Source organism: Oncorhynchus tshawytscha, linkage group LG09 (genome assembly GCF_018296145.1).
Source record: "Oncorhynchus tshawytscha isolate Ot180627B linkage group LG09, Otsh_v2.0, whole genome shotgun sequence".
Classification (NCBI taxonomy): domain Eukaryota; kingdom Metazoa; phylum Chordata; class Actinopteri; order Salmoniformes; family Salmonidae; genus Oncorhynchus; species Oncorhynchus tshawytscha.
This window is the reverse complement of record NC_056437.1, coordinates 14793294-14814224: the sequence shown is the minus strand read 5'-3', so window position 1 is coordinate 14814224 and position 20931 is coordinate 14793294. Positions and strand designations below refer to the sequence as shown.

The window sequence follows — 20931 nt, the reverse complement described above, 5'->3', positions numbered from 1 at the left end:
ACCTTTGGGTTACTTGCCCAACACACTAACAACCAGGCTACCTGCTGCACCTCTATGGCTACCTGTGGCGTGTAACTAACCCGATAAGGAATCCTGTAGCAAACACACCACTATATCAGGTTTTCATTTGGAGTGGTACATGAAAATACACAGTGTATTGTCCTCTTTGCATTGTATTTTGATCCCATTCTTGTCCCATGTGGATCAGTTGGTAGAGCAGGGATTCGATTCCCATGGAGGACCAGTACGAATGAAAATGTATGCACTCACTACTGTAAATCTCTCTGGATAAGAAAGTCTGTTAAATGACTCAAATGTAGATGTATAATACATTTTTGCATCACCACCAAGGGTTGGTGGCTATAAGGACAGTGATATGGGTTGTTTGCAGTGCAGGCAGCGCATTCTTTCCAATACAACGCAATCTGAATACGCCAATCAACTATACAACTAAACTCATTTTAAAAGGGAATCTCAAAGTTCAAAGCATCTGCTTCAAGTGAGCCATAAAGTCTCCAGACCATCAGAGACAGAAGCAGATCCAAATTAAATAATAGGATCAGGTCCAGATATTCAATTAAAACCAGTGAAGCAGGAGAAATGTGTCTCTCTGACGACAAGCTACAACCAGTACAGACAGATTGTTTGCTGAGACTGTGTGAATTTGTATGTGCGTGTGCTTGTGCGCGTGTGGTCACAAGGAGAGTTGATAATTGTCACAATAATAGTGTTCCTATTTGAGCGTGGAGAAAGCCGACAGTAAAACATTAGCTCCGCTCCTCATGAGTGGCTTTGACTCGCTGTCTCTCACATATCAGATACAATCTGAAAAAGATGGCCGGCAAGCACTATGGCGAAGATAAAGATTACAATGTCTCCATCCCAAATTGCACCCCATTCCCCATATAGTGCCCGGGCCAGGGCCCATGGTCAAAAGTAGTTTACTACAGAATATAGGGGAAAGGGAGCCATTTGGAATGCACCCAATAACAATACTGATAGATGGTGATGACAGTGGTGATGATAAGTGAAAATGGAAGATGAAAGTGATGATGACTTTGATGATAATGGCCGTAACAAAGATGACAATATAAGAGGAATGCGATGGGAGACCAAACAGTGAGCCATTTAAAATCAAGGAGAAACGAGAGAAGAGAGCGGCATTAGAAAAACAAACCATGCCCTCTAAACTAAAAACTACAGCATAGAGTTGACAGGGCAGCAGCAGCAATGCAGCAGCAATAATAGAATTGTAACAAATCAGTCTCTGCATGGAACATCATATTAGTTATTTCCAAACCACGGCCTCCACTGAACAATACGTCTACATTTCATATAGGACCAATCTTTCTGCCGCTGATTCCTCATCTCTGGGACTCCACAGGGTGGTGTAATATCCCCCTTTCACTTCGCACTGTTGTATTGTCAAAATAGCACACCTTACCTCAGAAATGTTTTCACTTCATATAAAAGGTAGATGTGAAAACAATCAAGAAATGTGTCGGGGAAGATCTAAAGAGATTTCAGAGATAAGCGTTCGAGTGACAGGCAAACAATGCACATAGACTTCTCTCTACCAGGTAACGCAGTGGATAAGGGCATTGGGCCAGTAACTGAAAGGTTGCTGGTTCAAATGCCTGAGCAGACTAGGTGAAAAAAATTTGCTGATATGGCCTTGAGAATGACATGTAATCCTAATTGCTCCTGCTCTGTATGTTGCTCTTGTTAAGAAAGTCTGCTAAAGGACTTCAATGTAAAATGTACTCAACACTGCATTACATGAAGTTACACAGGCAGTCGGTAGCCTAATGGTCAAGAGGTAGGTCCAGTAACCGAAAAGTTGCTGGTTTGAATCTCCGAGCAAGGCACTTAACCCTAATTCCTCCTGTAATTTGCTCTGGATAAGAGTGTCTCCTAAAAATGACTCAAAATTAAGTTAAATAGGGAGCTTTCATAATACCATTAGTTCATCCAATAGTCCACACACCCAGGTTGTCCTTGTACCAGTTATATCTGGCTAAGTTTGTGTGTGAACTGTTTTGTACTGACCTGTCGATGATTCCACACATGTCGATTTGGAGATCGCTGTAGTTTCCTATCAGCATCTGTTGTACCTTGATGAGATCCACAGCATTGTTATCCACATGGATGTGTCTCATACAGCCTTGGAACACGTTGAAGGGGTTTCTGCACTCCTGGTTATTCTCACTGTCCGGGCAACCTGTATTAGACCAAACGACAGCCATAAATCAACGCCCATTTACAAGTAGGCATTACAAAAGACAGGTGGTCAATAAAAACAGGCCAAAGCCATTACCCCATGATCAAGGATTACAAAGATATGTTGTATCTCATACAGTAGCGAAGAAGAGTACAGCTTGTATATTCAGAGGACAGCTTGTATATTCAGGGTATACAATATAAGAAGAATATTCAGAGCACAGCGTGTATATTCAGAGGACCGCTTGTATATTCAAAGGACAGCTTGTATATTCAGAGTATAGCTTGTATATTCAGAGGTCAGCTTGTATATTCAGAGATCAGCTTGTATATTCTGTGTATAGCTTGTATAGTCAGAGTATAGCTTGATTATTCAGAGTATAGCTTGTATTTTCAGAGTATAGCTTGTACAGTATATACCGAGTATACAAAATATCAAGCATTAGGAACACCTTCCTAATATTGAGTTGTACCTCCCCCTTTTCCCCTCAGAACAGCCTCAATTTGTCGGGGCATGGACTCTACAAGGTGTCGAAAGCGTTCCACAGGGATGCTTCCCCATGTTGACTCCAATGCTTCCCACAGTCGTGTCAAGTTAGCTGGATGTCCTTTTTTGGTGTACCATTCTTGATACACACGGGAAACTGTTGAGTGTGAAAAACCCAGCAGCATTGCAGTTCTTGACAGAAACCGGTGCACTTGACACCTACTACCGTTCAAAGGCATTTCAAATTTTTGTCTTGCCCATTCACCCTCTGAATGGGAAAAACATATGCTCCCAAGTGGCGCAGTTGTCTAAGGCATTGCATCTCAGTGCTAGAGGTGTCACTGCAGATCCTGGTTCGATCCCAGGCTGTATCACAACTGGTAGTGATCGGGGGTCCAATAGGGTGGTGCACAATTGCCCCACTGTGTGACAATAGAGAGGCGGATGCAAGATGCAAGCAACAATGGTTTAATGAATACAGTTTACAGCAGCAACAGGACAGACAGACTGTACTCAGACAGAATCCGACCCAGGGACTAGGGCGCCTCTTCCTATGATAGCGTGCTGAGAAATCCAGGGGAGTGTGTCCGGATGGGTAGGAGGAAGCACAGCAGATAATCCACACAAGGGCGGTGAGAGATGAGCACAGATACACGACACAACCTCAGAGAAGTAACAACGATCTGACAACAAGAAACACTGGTTACAGAACATATAAATGGAAGATAAGTGATTCCAGCTGGCACAGACAATCAGGCCGAGATTGGGAACCACGCCCACACAAACACGAAAGAGAGAGAAAGGGAGGCAGTGGATTCATGAACCGTGACACACTGTCGCCCAGGTTGTGGAAGGGGTAGGCCGTCATTGTAAAATAAGAATTTCTTCTTAACTGACTTGCCTTGTTAAATAGAAATAAAATTAATTCTCAAAGACTTCTTTAACCTCTCTCCTCCCTTTCATCAATAGGTGAGATCAATAAGAGATAATAGTTTTCACCAGGATTCACCTATGCCAGCGAAAGTGTAAAAAATGTGGAAAAAGTCAATGGGTCTTGTGCAAGACACGTAACCCTAATTGCTCCTGCTCTGTATGTTGCTCTGATTAAGAAAGCCTGCTAAAGGACTTCAATGTATAATGTACCAAACTCAACACCGAAGTTGCCTGAAGTTACACAGGCAGCAGGTAGCCTAGCGGTCAAGAGGTAGGTCCAGTAACTGAAAAGTTGCTGGTTCGAATCTCCGAGCAAGGCACTTAACCCTAATTGCTCCTGTAAGTCGCCCTGGATAAGAGAATTTCCTAAAAATGACTCAAAATTAAGTTAAATCAGGAGCTTTTGTAATACCATTAGTTCATCCAATAGTCCACACACCCAGGTTGTCCTTGTACCAGTTATATCTGGCTAAGTTTGTGTGTGAACTGAGGAAGATATAGCATTAGTGACACTGACACTCGGTTATCCAGAAATTCCTGTTACAAGATTCCTGGAATCAGGAGGGAATAAACAGGAAATCTGAGAATTCTTAAACCAGGATTTCTGTAAAACATGGGAATTTTGGGAATGTTGTGCAACCCTAGTAACAATCCTATCAGGGAATGGTGTTTTGTACTGACCTGTCGATGATTCCACACATGTCGATTTGGAGCTCGCTGTAGTATCGATCTCCAAATCGATATACAGTTCCGAATGCATTGTATATTCAGAGTATAGGTTGTATATTCCAGAGTGAAGGCCAAGTCATAATAATAAGGCATAATTGTTATTCTGCTTGATTTCCAGTGTGTGTGGGCTGTGGACACAGAGCTGGTGCTGCCTGGCTCTCTGCTAAAGGTAGTTAAATGATGTGACAAGCCTTCCAAGAAGATTTTGCTGAGGGGAAGAAGGGAGAGGGGGACAGAGAGACAAACACAGAATCCAAACAGAGAAACAATGCTCTGAGGGAAGCTAAAGTGGAGGAGGAGGAGGAGAGTTCCCGCAGTCTGGTTAAGAAGCTCTATGCTTCTCTGCACTAAGCCCTGAGATCAAACACTACTCGTCCAAAACAAATCTTGATACACATATGCACCAACAGTTACCCTTGCCTATCTAACTGAAATTAGGATTAGTCTCTGGAAAGCCAAGTAGTATTTATGATCAGGGCGAAGAGTTTTTCCTGGTCATGTGACACAGTCAGGAAAAGACCTGAGGTCCAATGTACACAAAACATTAGGAACACCTGCTCTTTCCATGACAGACTGACCAGGTGAATCCAGGTGAAAGCTATGGTCCCTTATTGATGTCACCTGTTAAATGCACTTCAACCAGTGTAGATGAAGGAGAGGAGACATGTTAAAGAAGGTTTCTTAAGCCTTGAGACAATTGAGACGTGGATTGTGTATGTGTGCCATTCAGAGGGTGAATGGGCAAGACAAAATATTTAAGTGCCTTTGAAGGGGGTATGGTAGTAGGTGCCAGGCGCACCGGTTTGAGTGCGTCAAGAACTGTAATGCTGCTGGGTTTTTCACACTCAACAGTTTCCTTTGTGTATCAAGAATGGTCCGCGACTCAAAGGATAACATGACACAACTGTGGGAGGCATTGGAGTCAACATGGGCCAGCATCCCTGTGGAACGCTTTTGACACCTTGTAGTCCATGGTTAGACAAATTGAGGCTGTTCTGAGGGCAAAAGAGGGTGCAACTCAATATTAGGAAGGTGTTCCTAATGTTTTGTACACTCAGTGTATGATGCATGTTGTTTTCTCTCACCTCCAAAGAAGAGGTTGTTTCCTGATACCACAGGGAAAGATGGGCTGGCATGAGCCGTGGAGTCTTCCTCTTTATCCACAGTGATGGTCAGATGACCTCTCCTTGCAGTTAGGTCTACTGAATGCCACTGGCCATCATTCAGACCAAATCCTATGGACAGAAAAGAAACAAGAGTGTATTAGCTACCTATAATATAGGACATTATCCTGCTCAATTCAATATTTTGCATAACAGTCTTAGGGTGCAATAAGGATGTTTTTGTTTATCCAGTGATTAGCTATTTAGGGTAATGAGATTGTGTTATTCTCAGAGATCAAAACTTCACAAAACAACAACCGTATGTTACTGTTGATCTGACCTGCAGTTACGTCCACTAGGATTGTGTATCTTCCAGCCTTGTGTATCTGCAGCCTGACTCTGGCCTCACTCAGGTAGAGCCACAGGCTTCCCGCCTGCTGCTGGAGGTCAAAGGTTAACAGAAGGCCAGCTCTATTCCAGGTCCGGAACTGCAGGCTGATCGCCACGCCAACCACCGCCACGGCAACCCCGCCGCCATCTCTCTGCTGCTGCGCTGCCCCTGGCAACTGGAGAAAACTCTGCGCGCCGGCGAACGTCACGGGGACAGAGACTGGCTCAGCACATGTAAAGGTCACATTGCCCTAAAAAAAAGTGTGTATATATATATATATATATATACACGTATATAGATATGTGTAATGTAATGGGAAAAACCTAAATATTAATTAGTCCTCAGCAAGACGGTGAAATCAAGCTAAGGGACATCTGACCTGAGTCTATTGCGAATGGCATTAGAAGAGATTCATCTAATCAGCAAGATGTCCAGCAGGAGGACATTCATAATACATATCATAATGAGAGTCCTCAACCTTATAGGGATCTGAGGTATATGATCTCAGGACGTTAGCAGAGCAAACAAAGACGATCGCTGTCATGCTAGTCAGGTTAAACCAGACTGAATTCTGCACTCATCCATTGTTTTGCTTCAATGAAACAATGGTGAACCCAGCATTCAGTCTGGTTTAAGCTAGTAATAACATGGACCATCTTAATCAGGCTAGTCAAATGCAACTTTGTGAAGTTATGACTGAAATCATACTGTGTGTCTGTCTGGGAGTAGGTCTAGCCATCTAATGTGTTGACCATTGTTGTTGGATGGTGGTTGTATAGTAATGATGGTTTCATGGTCTGCTGCTGGGTGAAAATGGTGTATTACAGTACTGTCTAGCTCAATGTGATATCACAGCAGTATCTTTAGTATGACTAGTATGACTGTCACGCCCTGACCTTAGAGATCTTTATTTATTCTCTATGTTTGGTTAGGTCACGGTGTGACTCAGGTGGGAGGATCTATTTTTTCTATTTCTTTGTTGTTTTTGCCGAGTGTGATTACAAATCAGAGGCAGCTGTCTATCGTTGTCTCTGATTGGGGATCATATATAAGTTGTCATTTTTCGTTTGGGTTTTGTGGGGTGTTGTTTTTCGTTTAGTATAATGTGCCTGACGGAACTGTTCGCTTTTGTTTTTGTAGTCGTTATTTTTGTTTGAGTGATTCTTGACAAAGATCATGAACACTTTCCATGCTGCTCTTTGGTCCACTCTTCCTTACGACAACGAGCGTTACAATGACATTGTTGTACAGTAACTACTACAACAGGGAAACAGTTGTTTGCAGCAGCAGTGAAAGTGATATACTGCAACAGTGTGCTTACAGTATGCTACTGTAGTGAGCAGAATCTTTAACCACTGAAAAATAACAAAGAAATATGTCCTCAAAGTATACTCCAGAGACTGACGTCACTTTCATTTCCCTAGCATATTTATTACATTTAAACAAGTGGTCATATCTCATTTCTGGCTACTGGTATTCTCTGTGTTAGATGTGTGGGTGTTTATTAATTTCAGTTTTCCCGCATGAATTATTTCTGCTTATTCCTCCATTCGCTACTTCATTTTGGAGCAGTTAAGGTAATCATTTACAAGACGGTAAAATGTGTTTAGGAGAGAGCTAAACACCATCTAGAGGGATTCAGACTCTCTGTTCAATGAATGGACCAATCAACAGGAAAATAACCCATTTGTATTGAGGTGATTCTGTTACATAGAGGAGCAGCTAGATGCAGGTAGGTCTGATTTTCCAGCAGTTCACATAGACACAAGGTGCGCTATGGGATTTATAGTATCTCTGTTTCCTTTGAAATACTTTTGTACTTTTGTGACTATTCCACCTGTTCAATTTTGCTCAATCAAGCTCAGCTAATGTATTTGAAAGAAAACAAATACTATTTGAATCCAGGTTAGCAGATAAATCCCAGATAATTCCAGGTTAGCCTAGTTAAATAAAGGTTAAATAAATACAAAATAGAAATAATAAACCTATCACCAACCACCTACAGTTCAACAGGCTGAGGTAGCAAACCCGGAGGATGGCTAAGGGCTGAAACAAGTTGGTTTTATACATTTTTTATCAACCTCCAAGAGTTGTTAAATTTTCTATTCAATTCAGTTTGCTACTTAATTCATGCACTTTGGTTGGAGAGTGATGTGGAGGTGATGTGTTCCCTCCCCTTTGCAAATGTACCGTGATGAAGACCTGCTGTTGCTGTTTGGCCAGATCTATCACGTTCACATCGTTCCAGAGCAGGTTCTCAAGGCACCCATGGAAGTTCCTCCTGGACATAACCCTCTGACTTCCATGGCACTGGACGCCACCATAGCTAATCTTGTGAAAGAACATCAAGCCAATGTTAATATTCCAACATGTTCTTACCTACAGTGTATTATCATTATATGACAATTTGATATAGTAACACCTTCAACAAGTGGTGATAGACCAAATGAGATTGGAAATCATTCATTGATGGCATATGTTTAGGAAGGAATAAAAAGGTAAAGTAAAGTAGAGTAGAGCAGGACAGAGCAGAGTTGAGTAGACGAGAAGAGCAGAGTAGAGTAGAGCAGGACAGAGTGGAGTAGAGAAGAGTAGAGCAGAGTAGAGTAGAAGAAAAGAGCAGAATTGAGCAGAGTAGTGTAGTGTAGAAGAAAAGTGCAGAGAAGAGCAGAGTAGAGTAGATGAGAAGTGCAGAGTAGAAGAGAAGGGCAGAGTAGAAGAGAAGAGCAGAGTCGAACAGAGTTGAGCAGAGTAGAGTAGAGTAGAAGAGCAGAGTGGAGTAGAAGAGAATCGCCGAGTAGAAGAGCAGTGTAGAGTAGGGTAGAGTAGAAGAAAAGAGCAGAGCAGAGTAGAAGAGAAAAGTAGAAGAGTTGAGCAAGGTTGAGAGGAAGAGTAGAGGAGAAGAGCAGAATAGAGCAGGGTAGAGTAGAAGAAAGGAGCAGAGTAGAGCAGAAGAGAAGAGTAGAGCAGAGCAGAGAAGAAAAAAAGAGCAGAGTAGAACAGAAGAGAAGGGCAGAGCAGAGTAGAAGAGCAGAGTAGAGTAGAGTAGACCAGAGTAGAGTAAAAAAAAGAGCAGAGTAGAGTAGGGCACAGTAGAAGACCAGAATAGAGTTGAGGAAAAGATCAGAAGAAAAGAGCAGAGTAGAGTAGAACAGAGGAGTAGAGTAGACAGAAGAGTAGAGCAGGGCAGAAGAGAAGAGTAGAGCAGAGCAGAGAAGAAGAAAAGAGCAGAGTAGAACTGAAGAGAAGGGCAGAGCTGAGTAGAAGAGCAGAGTAGAGTAAAAAAAGAGCAGAGTAGAGCAGAAGAGACGAGACGAGTAGAGTAGAGTAGAAGAGTAAAGCAGAGCAGAACAGAATAGAGCAGAGTAGCATAGAGCAGAGCGCAGAAGAGTAGATTAAATAAATGATCCCAATCTGTGTTTCAGGAAGGGACTACAATGGCAATGTACATAAATGTCTCAATAGGACTCATGTAGATTATGATCAGTAGCTCAACTGTGTTTCAATTTCAATAGAAAAGTATTTCTATAGGCCATTTATTAAAACAGTCTAGAAATATTGTATGGAGGTTGGGTTAATCTTATTCATTAGCGGCCTTTAATGAATCCCTCTTGGAGAGAATTCAATGGCATAATCAAGACCCGTGCTACAAAGCTATATTTATTTTGAGTGTGTGTCTTCTATGTGTTTAATTCGTACAGTATCTATGAATGCATCGGTTAGAGACAAATGGAGGGTAATATTTGAAAGAACAAGCATGCAGGAATGGTTTTTGTGTGTGTGTGTGTGTGTGTGTGTGTGTGTGTGTGTGTGTGTGTGTGTGTGTGTGTGTGTGTGTGTGTGTGTGTGTGTGTGTGTGTGTGTGTGGAATTATTTGAGTAACAGGTCACAGGCAACACACCACAGGTCACAGACAACACACCTTGTTTATCTCGGAAGGACTGAGTTCTGCAGGAACCTGGATTTGCTGAGAGCTTTTGTCCACAGTGAAGTTGAGGTGGCCACTAAAGCGCTCGATGGCTACGTGGTGCCAGTGCTGGTCATCTAGAAGACTACCCAGTGACACAACCATGTGGCTCTCAGGACCAGGAGAGACACTTTTATCTGGAATACAACAGAGACACAGAAAGAAAACCATACATTAATCACAGAGGAAAACGTGTTCTGGTAATAGTCTGGTAGAAGTGTTTTCCTTTCTAGGACAGGCAATGCTAGAATAAGGAAATGCTGTACGTTTCAAGCAGTGGAGACTGGTGAGTCGAGGATGGCTCATAGACTACATTAAAAAAAATCGAATTCCAAAATCATGGGCATTAATATGGAGTTGGTCCCCGTTTGCTGCGATAACACCCTCCTCTCTTCTGGGAAGGCTTTCCTCTAGATGTTGGAACATTGCTGCGGGGAAGTTCTTCCATTCAGCCATGAGAGCATTAGTGAGGTTGGGCACTGATGTTGGGCGGTTAGGCCTGGCTCGCAGCCGGCGTTCCAATTCATCCCAAAGGTGTTTGATGGGGTTGAGGTCAGGGCTCTGTGCAAGCCAGTCAAGTTCTTCCACAACGATCGACAAACCATTTCTGTATGGACCCCGCTTTGTGCACAGGGGATTGCTATGCTGAAACGGGAAAGGGCCTGCCACAAAGTTGGAGGCACAGAATCGTCTAGAATATCAGTGTATGCTGTACTGTTAAGATTTCCCTTCACTGGAACTAAGGGGCCTTGCCCAAACCATGAAAAACAGCCCTAACCATTATTCCTCATCCAGCAAACTTTACAGATGGCACTATGCATTCGGGCAGGTAGCGTTCTCCTGGCATCCACCAAACCCAGATTCGTCTGTCAGGTCCCCCAGATGGTGAAGCGTGATTCATCACTTCAGAGAATGCATTTCCACTGAGTCCAATGGCAGCAAGCTTTACACCACTCCAGCCAATGCTTTGCATTGCGCATGGTGATCTTAGGCTTGTGTGCGGCTGCTCGGCCATGGAAACCCATTTCATGAAGCTCCCGACAAACAGTTATTGTGCTGAAGTTGCTTCCAGAGGCAGTTTGGAACTCGGTAGTGAGTGTTGTAATCGACACACGCTTCAGCACTAGGCGGTCCCGTTCTGTGAGCTTGTGTGGCCTACCACTTCACGGCTGAGCGGTTATCGCTCCTAGACATTTCCACTTCACAACAACAGCACTTACAGTTGACCGGGGCAGCTCTAGCAGGGCAGATATTTGGAACTGAGCTCTTCAGTAAGGCCATTCTCCTGCCTGTAATTGTCTTTGGAGATTGCATGGCTGTGTGCTAAATTGTATACACCTGTCAGCAAAGGGTGTTGCTGAAATATCTGCATTGACTCATTTGAAGGGGTGTCCACATACATTTGTATATATACATATATAGTGTAGTTATGACTGGAATGGAATGGTATATTACACATGGAAACCATGTTTTTTCATGTGTTTGATACCATTCCATTAATTCCATTCCAACCATTACTGTGAGACCGCCACCACTGGTTTCCAGTGTTTAGGTCACCACATACTAAATCATTCAAGAGACACAAACATCAGTAAGAGAGATGCCAGTCAACTACTCAATATATTAATCCACATGGCTTCATCTGTGCAATCAACCGAAAATGCTGACAAAACCGGCTCAGCACCTGCTTCTGCGTCTGCAATCACGCGCGTGTTGATTTTGTTTATCCCCACCAGATGCGTTCATGACACGTACGTTAAAATACCAAAACCAACTGTGAACCAAACATACTGAACAAAAATATAAATGCAATATGAAACAGTTAATGATTTTACTGAGTTAAAGTTCATATAAGGAAATCAGTCAATTGAAATAAATTCATTAGGCCCTAATCTATGGGCTTCACATGACTGTGTATACAGCTATGCATCTGTTGGTCACAGATACCTTTAAAAAAAAGGTAAGGCCGTGGATCGGAAAATCAGTCACTAGTCACTTTAGCAGGGGTGCAGCCATGGGTGGGCCTTGGAGGGCATAGGCCCACCCACGGCAGAGCCAGGCCCAGCCTATCAGAAGTAGTTTTTTCCTACAAAAGGGCTTTATTACAGACAGAAATACTCCTCAGTTTCATCAGCTGTCTGGATGGCTGGTCTCAGACGATACTGCAGGTGAAGAAGCCGGATGTGGAGGTCCTGGATATCTGTGGTTACATGTGGTCTGCGGTTATGAGGCTGTTTGGACTTACTGCCAAATTTTCTAAAACAATGTTGGAGGCAGCTTTTGGTAGAGAAATTAACATTAAATTATATGGCAAAAGCTCTGGTCGACATTCCTGCAGTCAGGATTTCAATTGCACCCTCCCTCAAAACTTTAGACATCTGCGGCACTGTCTTGTGTGACAAAACTGCACATTTTAGAGTGGCCTTTTATTGTCCCCAGCACAAGGTGCACCTGTGTAATGATCATGCTGTTTAATCTGCTTCTTGAAATGCCACACCTGTCAGGTGGATGGATTATTTTGGAAAAGGAGAAATGCTCACTAACAGGGATGTAAACAGATTTGTGTACAACATTTTTGAGAAATAAGCTTCTTGTGCGTATGATACATGGGACCAACACAACATGTTGCATTTACATTTTTGTTCACTATTGCTAGCAAATTTGTCCTGGAAAATAAACATTGTGTTGTTGTTTTACCTGAAATGCATATGGTCCTTTTTTTATGTTGCTGGATCTTTGTATAATTTTGACCCATGTTGAGTCATACAAAATCCTGTGTTCTCCACTCTGACAATTAATCCACAGATAAAAAGGGGAAACCTAGTGCATTCTTCTTCTTCTTCTTCTTCTTCTTCTTCTTCTTCTTCTTCTTCTTCTTCTTCTTCTTCTTCTTCTTCTTCTTCTTCTTCTTCTTCTGATTTTATATGGCAGTTGGCAACCAACTATAAGGAGCATTACCACAATGAAATGGACTGGAGTGTGACCCTCGTTCATCTTTCAATCACCCACATGGGTATATTATTATATTATATATATATTATATATATATATATATATATATATATATATATATATATATATATATATATATATATATATTATTATATTTATTATATTTGGCCGCCTCTCCTTCCAGTTCTCTGCTGCCAATGACTGGAATGAACTACAAAAATCTCTGAAACTGGAAACACTTATCTCCCTCACTAGCTTTAAGCACCAACTGTCAGAGCAGCTCACAGATTACTGCACCTGTACATAGCCCACCTATAATTTAGCCCAAACAACTACCTCTTTCCCAACTGTATTTAATTTTTATTTATTTATTTATTTTGCTCCTTTGCACCCCATTATTTTTATTTCTACTTTGCACATTCTTCCATTGCAAAACTACCATTCCAGTGTTTTACTTGCTATATTGTATTTACTTTGCCACCATGGCCTTTTTTTGCCTTTACCTCCCTTCTCACCTCATTTGCTCACATTGTATATAGACTTGTTTATACTGTATTATTGACTGTATGTTTGTTTTACTCCATGTGTAACTCTGTGTCGTTGTATGTGTCGAACTGCTTTTCTTTATCTTGGCCAGGTCGCAATTGTAAATGAGAACTTGTTCTCAACTTGCCTACCTGGTTAAATAAAGGTAAAATAAAATAAAAAATAAAAATATTCTCCTAAAAAACAATGAGGAGATGGCAGAGGCGGGACTTGCGGCACGCCAAACATGTCAAATAGAACCAAGTTCTATTTCAGCACCTGATTGAATAGCATATACAGTATTTGTACATTTATTTTGCAACGCTTGCACACGCAACGCATGCGGTGTGGTAGGCATGTAAGTGACTTAGTGAAAAAACCTTTATCACAATCCATGACTTAATGGCCCATACCAAAAAGAGAAAATGAAGATACATGAGTGTGCTGCCTTTGAGAAGACAGACGTCATAAGGTTGCACAGGGTAGGTGTCTTGAAGGCTCAGTGTTTCAATGTTTTAAACTACAGTAGCTTTTTAACTGTATTTCTGGCATGAGACTCGGGATATCTGGCAATCTATTCCCTACATAGTGCACTACCTTTGAAGTAGAGCACTATATAGCAAATAGGGTGCCACTTGGGAGACACACAGCCACATTGAGAACCCATGAACTTCACAGTCATTTAATTCTTGTTGGGGACTGTATTGTACAGTATACCATACCAACCATACTGGCTAAAGAAAGAAGCCCAATAAGTAATTATGCATCATTTAAAAAACTGCAGCTTGTAAAAGATAGCAGGACATAATTCATGATATAGTATGAACTCTAGCAGGTCCATCTTTACAGTCCGCAAACTCACAACATGTTGGGTGAATGTTTTTGTCTTGCAGTAAATAACAAACCTGGGTTCAAATACTATTTTAAATACTTCAAATACTTTAAGCATTTAAGCATACTTTAAGCATTTGCTTTAGCCTGTCTGGAGTGCTAGATGGGTGGGGTTCGGAGGTTTTGGGACTTTACTATTGGTTCCATTGTACCAGGCAAGCTCAATCAAGCTTCAAATAGTATTTGAACCCAGGTCTGGAAAAGAAGCAGTGCAGTACTGTGGTGCCAGGGATGAAGGAATGAGTGAAGCAAATGCACTCCGTAATTAAATATGTATTAGACATTCTTCGGAGAAGCTGGTTATAGCGGAGAGGTCTGTATCCCAAATGGCACCCTAATCCCTACATAGTGCACTACTTTTGATTCGAATTTTAAAGGGCCCTGGTCAAAAGTAGTGAACTATATAGGGAATAGTCATTTGGGATGTACCTAGAGGCTACAACATCATTAAGAGAGAGAGACTTCTGCAAATGATGAATGTGTGTCACTTTAACACATCAATTATGTAGAGTCAGATGTCAGTATGATGTCAGATTAGTTGAGAAGAGAGATGGAATGAGACACGATTAAGAGGCCTTGAGGTCGAGCTTCACAAACAAATAAATATCCATCTGTTGGTATTGATTAACTGAGCTCTCTTCGTGGCAGAGGCAGTTTGGCCCATACCTAATGCGTTCCAAATGGCACCCTATTCCCCAGGGTCAAGGGTCAAAATTAGGGACAGTATACAGGTGTAGGATCTCACCTAATTTCAGTTTGTGACAAAACAAGCCATGTGTAGATAATTATTGTACCATCTAAACCGCTGTTAAATATCTTTTCAATAATAAAAATATATTTTTTTCAGCTGTTTAAGCTAGTGTACACGGAAGTAAAGGACTGAAAAACAAAACTGGACGCATAGAAATTGCACACATAGAACATATCTAGAATTGCTTTCAATGAGCATGACAGATCTATAACTTACATTTCTATGTGAATTTGGTCAGATCACCCCCCCAAAAATGACATATTGCAGCTTTAATTATAATCTGCATAATAATTCACATTTCCCGTTGCTGCAGCATTATTTTACTGCTGTAGCAAACCGGCCCAAATTAAGATCCTACATCTTTAGGGAATATGGTGCCACTTGAGAAGCAGACCTAATCCCCATGGGCAGATGTGAGGGAGAAGTCTCATGGCAGAGTTCGAGTCTCAGAGAGACATTATTTGTGCTAGTGTCAAACTTTCAGAACTCTCCGTTTGATCAATCTTTCAGAGGGTTTTGTTTTTTTGTTTTTTGAGGGGGGCAGTAGATCAGCTTTAGTATTAGAAATAGATTGTGGCTTCCATCAATGTAATTGTCTGCATAATTTACAATCTGCAATACATCCTTCAGGTACACTCAACCCCTCGAATATATCTCTGAAGACCATCCGGTTTTGATTTCTATTTGCCATATATTTTTTAACTGTGCTGTACCAAAAATGTTCTGAACCCATATACTTTTTACGGACACAGTATATTTTACATTAGTTATCTTGTCGTTTTTAGTCCCATCCAGTTTTTCTATTTGCCATATATTTTTCAACAGTACTGTGATGTTTAAAAACATTTCTGAACCTTTCTATTCTCAGTTTCTACAGATTGTAAATTAAAGATTAAACATTTTTGCTAAGAGTGTTATATTATTCTTCACATCAAAATATCAAAATATCCCCCATATTATAGTATAATAATTTAAATTCAGAAACTCAAAGGTGTTTTGGTGTATCAGTTCATAAACCATGTGTCATGGAATCGGTACATCAGAAATCTTTTCACAACTATTTTGCAAACTATATGGCACAGCTGTCCATTTTTAGCTCCTTAAATAAAACTTGTATACTTTTTTTTAATCACATTTTTATTTTATTTTTTACCAATTTTGGTCTTTACTGTTCTATACATTATAATAAAATAACCCAAAGTGAGTGGTTGTAATCTGAACAAAGGGAAAAAGGCCATTCTTGAACATTGGGTGAGACATTTTTACTAATCTGCTAGAGAATCAGTTTGGATTTATGTATAACTTTTGTATGACTGATGCCTTTAGCGAGAGGTCTATTGCCTTAATATTTAATAATTTCTGTGCTATTCATTATATAAATAGGCCTGTTTAATTCTGTCTGGATTGCAGTCCCGAATAAAAGTGAATGTTTTGCTCATATATTTAAAAAAGCAATTCACTAGGTGTAGGCAAGGCCGTAAGTAAATAGGTAAACTGGGATATGACTTAATAAGGGTGATTTTTCCACAAATATTTCCCTTTCCATGGTAGCAAGATCTTATCTATTTTTGCTAACTTTTGATTAAAATGTATTGCAGTGAGATAGTATTCATATCCGGAAAAAAGAAATGGACTATTTCCACTTCACCATCAGACCATTGTATTGGTAAACTATGCGGTAATGTAAAAGTTATGTTTTTTAGTGATCCAATATGTAATATTTGATGGCCCTCAAATCCATTTATCATAATTTAGTTTAATCCAGAGGTTAGAAAATGATCTATATTCTCTATGAGGCTGTGGAGGTATTCTAATTGTGGATTTAAAAGGAAACAATTTACCAGCGTACAATGACACCTTTAGCAGTTGCATTCGGAAAGTACTCAGACCCCTACACCTTTGTTATGTTACAGCCTTATTCTAAAACTGATCAATCTACAACAATGCCCCATAATAACAAAGCAAAAATAAGTTTAGAAATCTTTACTAATTTATTAAAAATAAAACCTGAAATATCACATTTACATAAGTATTCAGACCCTTTACTTGCTGAAGCACCTTTGGCAGCGATTACAGCCTTGAGCATCCTTGGGTATATCTCTACAAACTTGGCACACCTGTATTTGTGGAGTTTTTCCCATTCTTCTCTGCAGATCCTCTCAAACTCTGTCAGATTGGATGGGGAGCGTCGCTGCACAGCTATGTCCAGGTCTCCCCACAGATGTTCGATCGGGTTCAAGTCCGGGCTCTGGCTGGGCCACTCAAGGACATTCAGCGACTGTTGGATTGGCTGTGTGCTTAGGGTCGTTGTCTTGTTGGAAGGTGAACCTTCACCCCGGTCTGAAGTCCTGAGTGCTCTGGAGCAAGTTATCATGAAGGATCTCTCTGTATTTTACTCCGTTCATCTTTCACTCAATCCTGACTAGTCTTCCAGTCCTGGCCGCTGAAAAATATCCCCACAGCATGATGCCGCCACCACCATGCTGCACCGTAGGGATGGTATTGGCTAGGTGATTAGCGGTGCCTGGTTTCCTCCAGATGCTTGGCATTCAGGCCAAAGAGTTCAATCTTGAGAATCTTGTTTCTCATGGTCTAAGAGTCCTGTAGGTGCCTATTGGAAAACTCCAAGTGGGCTGTCATGTGCCTTTTACTGAGGAGTGGCTTCCGTCTGGCCACTCTACCATAAAGGCCTGATTGGTAGAGAGCTGCAGAGATGGTGCCCTTCTGGAAGGTTCTCTGATCTCCACAGAGGAACTCTGGAGCTCTGTCAGAGTGACCATCAGGTTCTTGGTCACCTCCCTGACCAAGGCCATTCTCCCCCAATTGCTCAGTTTGGCCAGGCAGTCAGCTCTAGGAAGAGTCTTGGTGGTTCCAAACTTTTTCCATTTAAGAACGATGGAGGCCACTGTGTTCTTGGGGACCTTCAATGCTGCAGACATTTTTAAGTACCCTTGTGCCTCGACACAATCCTGTCTCGGAGCTCTACGGACAATTATTTCTACCTCATGGCTTGGTTTTTGCTCTGACATGCATTGTCAACTGTGGGACCTTAGGTAGACAAGTGTATCGTTACAAATAATTTTTAATCAATTGAATTTATCACAATCTCCAATCAAGTTGGAGAAACATCTCAAGGATGATCAATGAAAACAGGATGCACCAGAGCTCAATTTCAACTCTCTTATTAAAGGGTCTGAATACATATGCATATAAGGTATCTGTTTTACATTTTTAACATATTTGCAAAAAATGTAAAGCCTTGTTTACGCTTTGTTGTTATGGGGTATTGTGTGTAGATTGATGAGGAAAAAATGTATTTAATCAATTTTAGAAGAAGGCTGTAATGTAACAAAATATGGGAAAAGTGAAGTGGTCTGAATACTTTCCAAATGCACTGTACACCATATACACACACTCACTCACACTATATTGACACTTTCACACAAAACCCACACACATGCACACACACAAGCACGCACTTTTACACTCATCATTTGATCCTGCTACTCTGTTCTTTATTTTACTCTTATTATAATCAATTCTGATGCCTGGTCACTTTACCCTGCCTTCATGTACATATCTACCTCAAATACCTGCACATTGATGTGGTACTCCCAATATATATTTTCTTCCTTTCACGGTAAAGTCTACACCAGTTGTATTCGGCGCATGTGACAAATAAAATTTGATTGACTTTTGACCAAGGCCCATTTGAGACGTAACACTTACATAAACCATGCTGGTGAAATTCTTCCTAGGTACAGTGATGCTAAAGGAGCCAGTTTGGAAATAGAAAAATAGATGGGCACACAGTAAAGTACAGCAACTCTATATTATCTACAGAAACTCATTTGTCTAAATGGCCGTCTGAAAACTGCCATTTTACGTACATGTCTGCTGTTGACCAGCAGAAATGCAGAGATCTTATTTAAAGGGTAAACCATGAAAGCCATAGCTCTTCCTAAGATTGGGTAGTGAATGCCTTGTGTCTCTGCACAATCTGTCTCATATAATCTCACTATATTTGATGGAGAATAAACTGGAGTACTCATGGGGACAATCTGAAAACAGCATAACTTAATTGTATTGCACATGTTACTGTCGTTTGCTGCAACTTTAAATCAGATTACCAATGATGGCAAAAAAAATCTTATCTAGATACAGGCCGTTTAAATTATTTCAACATGTCATACTCAAATTGCTGTGATCGTAAACACTTGCTCTAAAACACTGCATGTACATAACCTACAATCAATTGTGCAAAAAAAGCTGGAGAAAAAAACAGCTATCCAGCTACAGTACATGGCAAGGAATACACCTTGTGCTTAGTTCAGTGAACCATAAAAATGTAATAGGTCAACATATAATCATTGACAAACTTAAAGTCATTAAGAATGATGGAGAAGCATGTTGAAATGTTCTGACTGATACTTTGACTGTGATATTATGACTGTACTTTCAGAGGAAAACTAATCACATGTTATATTGATTAAACGTCTGGTTCGAACCCTGATTGGCTGACAGCCGTGGTATATCAGACATTATAATCTGGGTTGGTCGAGCCCTGAATGATGTAAGATGGAGCCGGAGAGGATGGCTGCCGTTACAAGATGACAGGGCCAGACTGATTACCAGGAAGTGTGCTCCGAGAATGCACTGACCAACTGGCAAGTGTCTTCAATTACATTTTCAACCTCTCCCTGTCTGAGTCTGTAATACCAACATGTTCCAAGCAGACCACCATAGTCTCTGTGCCCAAGAACACTAAGGTAACCTGCCTAAATTAATACCGACCCGTAGCACTCCCGTCTGTAGCCATTAAGTTTTTTAAAAGGTTGGTTATGGCTCACATCAACACCATTATCCAGAAACACTAGACCCACTCCAATTTGCATACCGGACCAAACAGATCCACAGATGATGCAATCTCTATTGCACTGTACACTGCCCATTCCCACCTGGACAAAAGTAACACCTATGTGAGAATGCTATTCATTGACTACAGCAGTTCCCTCAAAGCTCATCACTAAGCTAAGGACCCTGGGACTAAACACCTCCCTCTGCAACTAGATCCTGGACTTCCTGACGGGCCACCCCCAGATGGTAAAGGTAGGTAACAACACATCTACCACTCTGATCCTTAACACAGGGGCCCCTCAGGGGTGCGTGCTCAGTCCCCTCCTGTACTCCCTGTTCACTCATGACTACACGGCCAGGCATGACTCCCACACCATCATCAAGTTTGCCGATTACATAACAGTGGTAGGCCTGAACATCAACAACGACGAGACAGCATATAGGGAGGAGGCCAGAGACCTGGCCATGTGGTGCTAGGACAACAACCTCTCCCTCAATGTGATCAAGACTAAGGAGATGATTGTGTACTACAGGAAAAGGAGGACCGAGCACGCCCCCATTCTCATCGACGTGGCTGTAGTGGAGCTGTAGTGGCTGTAGTGGAGCTGTAGAGCTGTAGTGGTTCCTTGGTGTCCACATCACCAACGAACTCACATGGTCCAAGCACACCAAGACAGCCGTGAAGAGGGTACATCAAAACCTATTCCCCTTAGGAGACTGAAAAGATTTGTCATTGGTCCTCAGATCCTCAAAAGGTTCTTCAGTTGCACCATCGAGAGTATCCTGACTAGAGGTCGACTGATTATGATTTTTCAACGCCGATACCGATACCGATTATTGGAGGACTAAAAAAGCTGATGCCGATTAAAATCGGCCATTTTTAGTTATTTATTTATTTGCAATAATGACAATTACCATACTGAATGAACATTTTATTTTAACTTAATATAATACATCAATCAAATCAATTTAGACTCAAATAAATAATGAAACATGTTCAATTTGGTTTAAATAATGCAAAAACCAAGTGTTGCAGAAGAAAGTAAAAGTGCAATATGTGCCATGTAAAAAAGTTAACGTTTAAGTTCCTTGCTCAGAACATGAGAACATTTGAAAGCTGGTGGT

The 20931-nt window shown here is 41.2% G+C and overlaps 1 protein-coding gene across 3 annotated transcripts in view; it reads right to left on the bottom strand.

Annotated features, from left to right (window-relative positions):
• cntnap3 (contactin associated protein family member 3) overlaps positions 1-20931 on the bottom strand; it is a 193204-nt gene that overhangs the window by 91565 nt on the left and 80708 nt on the right. For all 3 annotated transcript variants that reach the window (XM_042326590.1, XM_042326591.1, XM_024430942.2), the window contains exons 6-10: positions 9786-9967; positions 8054-8194; positions 5813-6113; positions 5455-5604; positions 2050-2221 (exon numbers count right to left, since the gene is read on the bottom strand). In XM_042326590.1, the coding sequence (XP_042182524.1) occupies positions 2050-2221; positions 5455-5604; positions 5813-6113; positions 8054-8194; positions 9786-9967 (946 nt within the window). The remainder of the gene's footprint in view (positions 1-2049; positions 2222-5454; positions 5605-5812; positions 6114-8053; positions 8195-9785; positions 9968-20931) is intronic.